General features: G+C 33.7%; 1 protein-coding gene across 1 annotated transcript; it reads left to right on the top strand.

The window, feature by feature from the left end:
- Positions 300–901, top strand: LOC109329187 (ethylene-responsive transcription factor 11-like). The gene has a single exon (XM_019562859.1). It carries the CDS (start codon positions 353–355, stop codon positions 899–901), a length of 549 nt encoding a protein of 182 aa, XP_019418404.1. The 5' UTR covers positions 300–352.

The following is a 1530-nucleotide window of genomic DNA, read 5'->3' as shown; positions in this document are numbered from 1 at the left end:
TTTTTATATAGTTAATAAATCATTTATCGTCCACTATTCATATATTAATTACCGTTAACTTTATAATAAAAGTAATACAAATAATACATTAATAGTATGAAAAACTTTATACTCTTAGTGAATAGATTTTAAACTAATAAAAGTATCATATGTTGTAACATAAGATCCTTCCTAACCCTTCTTTTTAATGGCCGTTTTATGTGTCAACGAATCTTTGACATTGTATTGGTTTATGGGGGTGGTTTTCTCAGGGTACCCTAAACTCATCTCAACTATATATATAATACCCACTTCTCTCTCTTTCCCTCCATCTTTTTCATCTTTCAAATCATATCAATTTTTTCATTACTATATGGTTGGTGGCATGAATGTTAAAGACATGAAGGAAGTGCATTTTCGTGGCGTAAGAAAGAGACCATGGGGTAGATACGCTGCAGAGATAAGAGATCCAACTAAGAAGACACGTCTTTGGCTCGGCACCTTCGATACGCCGGAAGAGGCGGCTGCAGCCTATGACGCCGCCGCACGCAACTTCCGTGGCCCTAAGGCTAAAACCAATTTCCCTCTCTCCTCTGTCTCCGACAACCTTAACAACCCAACATACACCAACATCGTTGTCTCTAATTCTACACCGTTGGATCTTAACTTGGCCCCACCCACCGTCCGTTATCCCTTTCACTACCACCTCGCCGCGAATAAGGGTTTGTTCTTCGATGCGGTGGGTCCCAGTTCAGGAAGAGTTTTTGGGCATTATAATTATAATAATCAAGTTGCAGCGGGTGCACATAGCAATTCACACTCATCCACCATGATTGATCTGAATCATTATGATCGTGATTTAAACTCTGTAAGAGTTTTTGATATTGATCTTAACAAACCTCCTCCACAAGAATATGCATGAATGGTTAACCCATGATCTTAGAAAGGGAGTTTTTTAATTTATTTGATTTTATTTTTGATATTATGAATTTCTCTTTGATTATTTAAGTAGAGAAAATAGAGGAAGAAGGATAAGTGTAAGTGATTGTGTCCAATATGATTTTTGCGACAGAGAAACGAAGTGTTTTAATCTGTTGTTCCAAAAATAGGAAACTTATTACCTCAGTTGTAATGTTTTAGATTTTCAGCTATTTTTTTGTTTTTGTTGAATGGAAGGAAAACGGAAATTTTGATTTATTTAACAGCGTCCTCCATAGAAATTGTAAGTTGTTCAGTAATAATGATTCAATTATTCTATATCTTAAACATTAATTCAATATTAATTTCATTGTTTAAACTTTTTCATGTTCGAATTATTGAATTTTGTTAAAATTAATGATAAAAAATTTAAATTTATTGTTAGAATAGGTGAATCGTGTCTCATAAATTAAATCAAACAATTAGAAATTTGTTTGCATCAAGTTTCCCTCTCTTCATCTAATATCATAGATTATCTCAGTTTCCATCATTAGTTTTCAGAGTATAACTAAAGAATTGGTAGAGGCCACTTTCTCATCTCTCACTCACCTAAATCTCACTCTCATTATATAA

Source organism: Lupinus angustifolius, chromosome LG16, assembly GCF_001865875.1.
Source record: "Lupinus angustifolius cultivar Tanjil chromosome LG16, LupAngTanjil_v1.0, whole genome shotgun sequence".
Classification (NCBI taxonomy): domain Eukaryota; kingdom Viridiplantae; phylum Streptophyta; class Magnoliopsida; order Fabales; family Fabaceae; genus Lupinus; species Lupinus angustifolius.
This window is presented reverse-complemented; position numbering and strand designations above follow the sequence as displayed.

Bases quoted from the DNA above. Each gene is read 5' to 3' on its own strand.
- LOC109329187 (XM_019562859.1), top strand. From the start codon at position 353: ATGGTTGGTGGCATGAATGTTAAAGACATGAAGGAAGTGCATTTTCGT.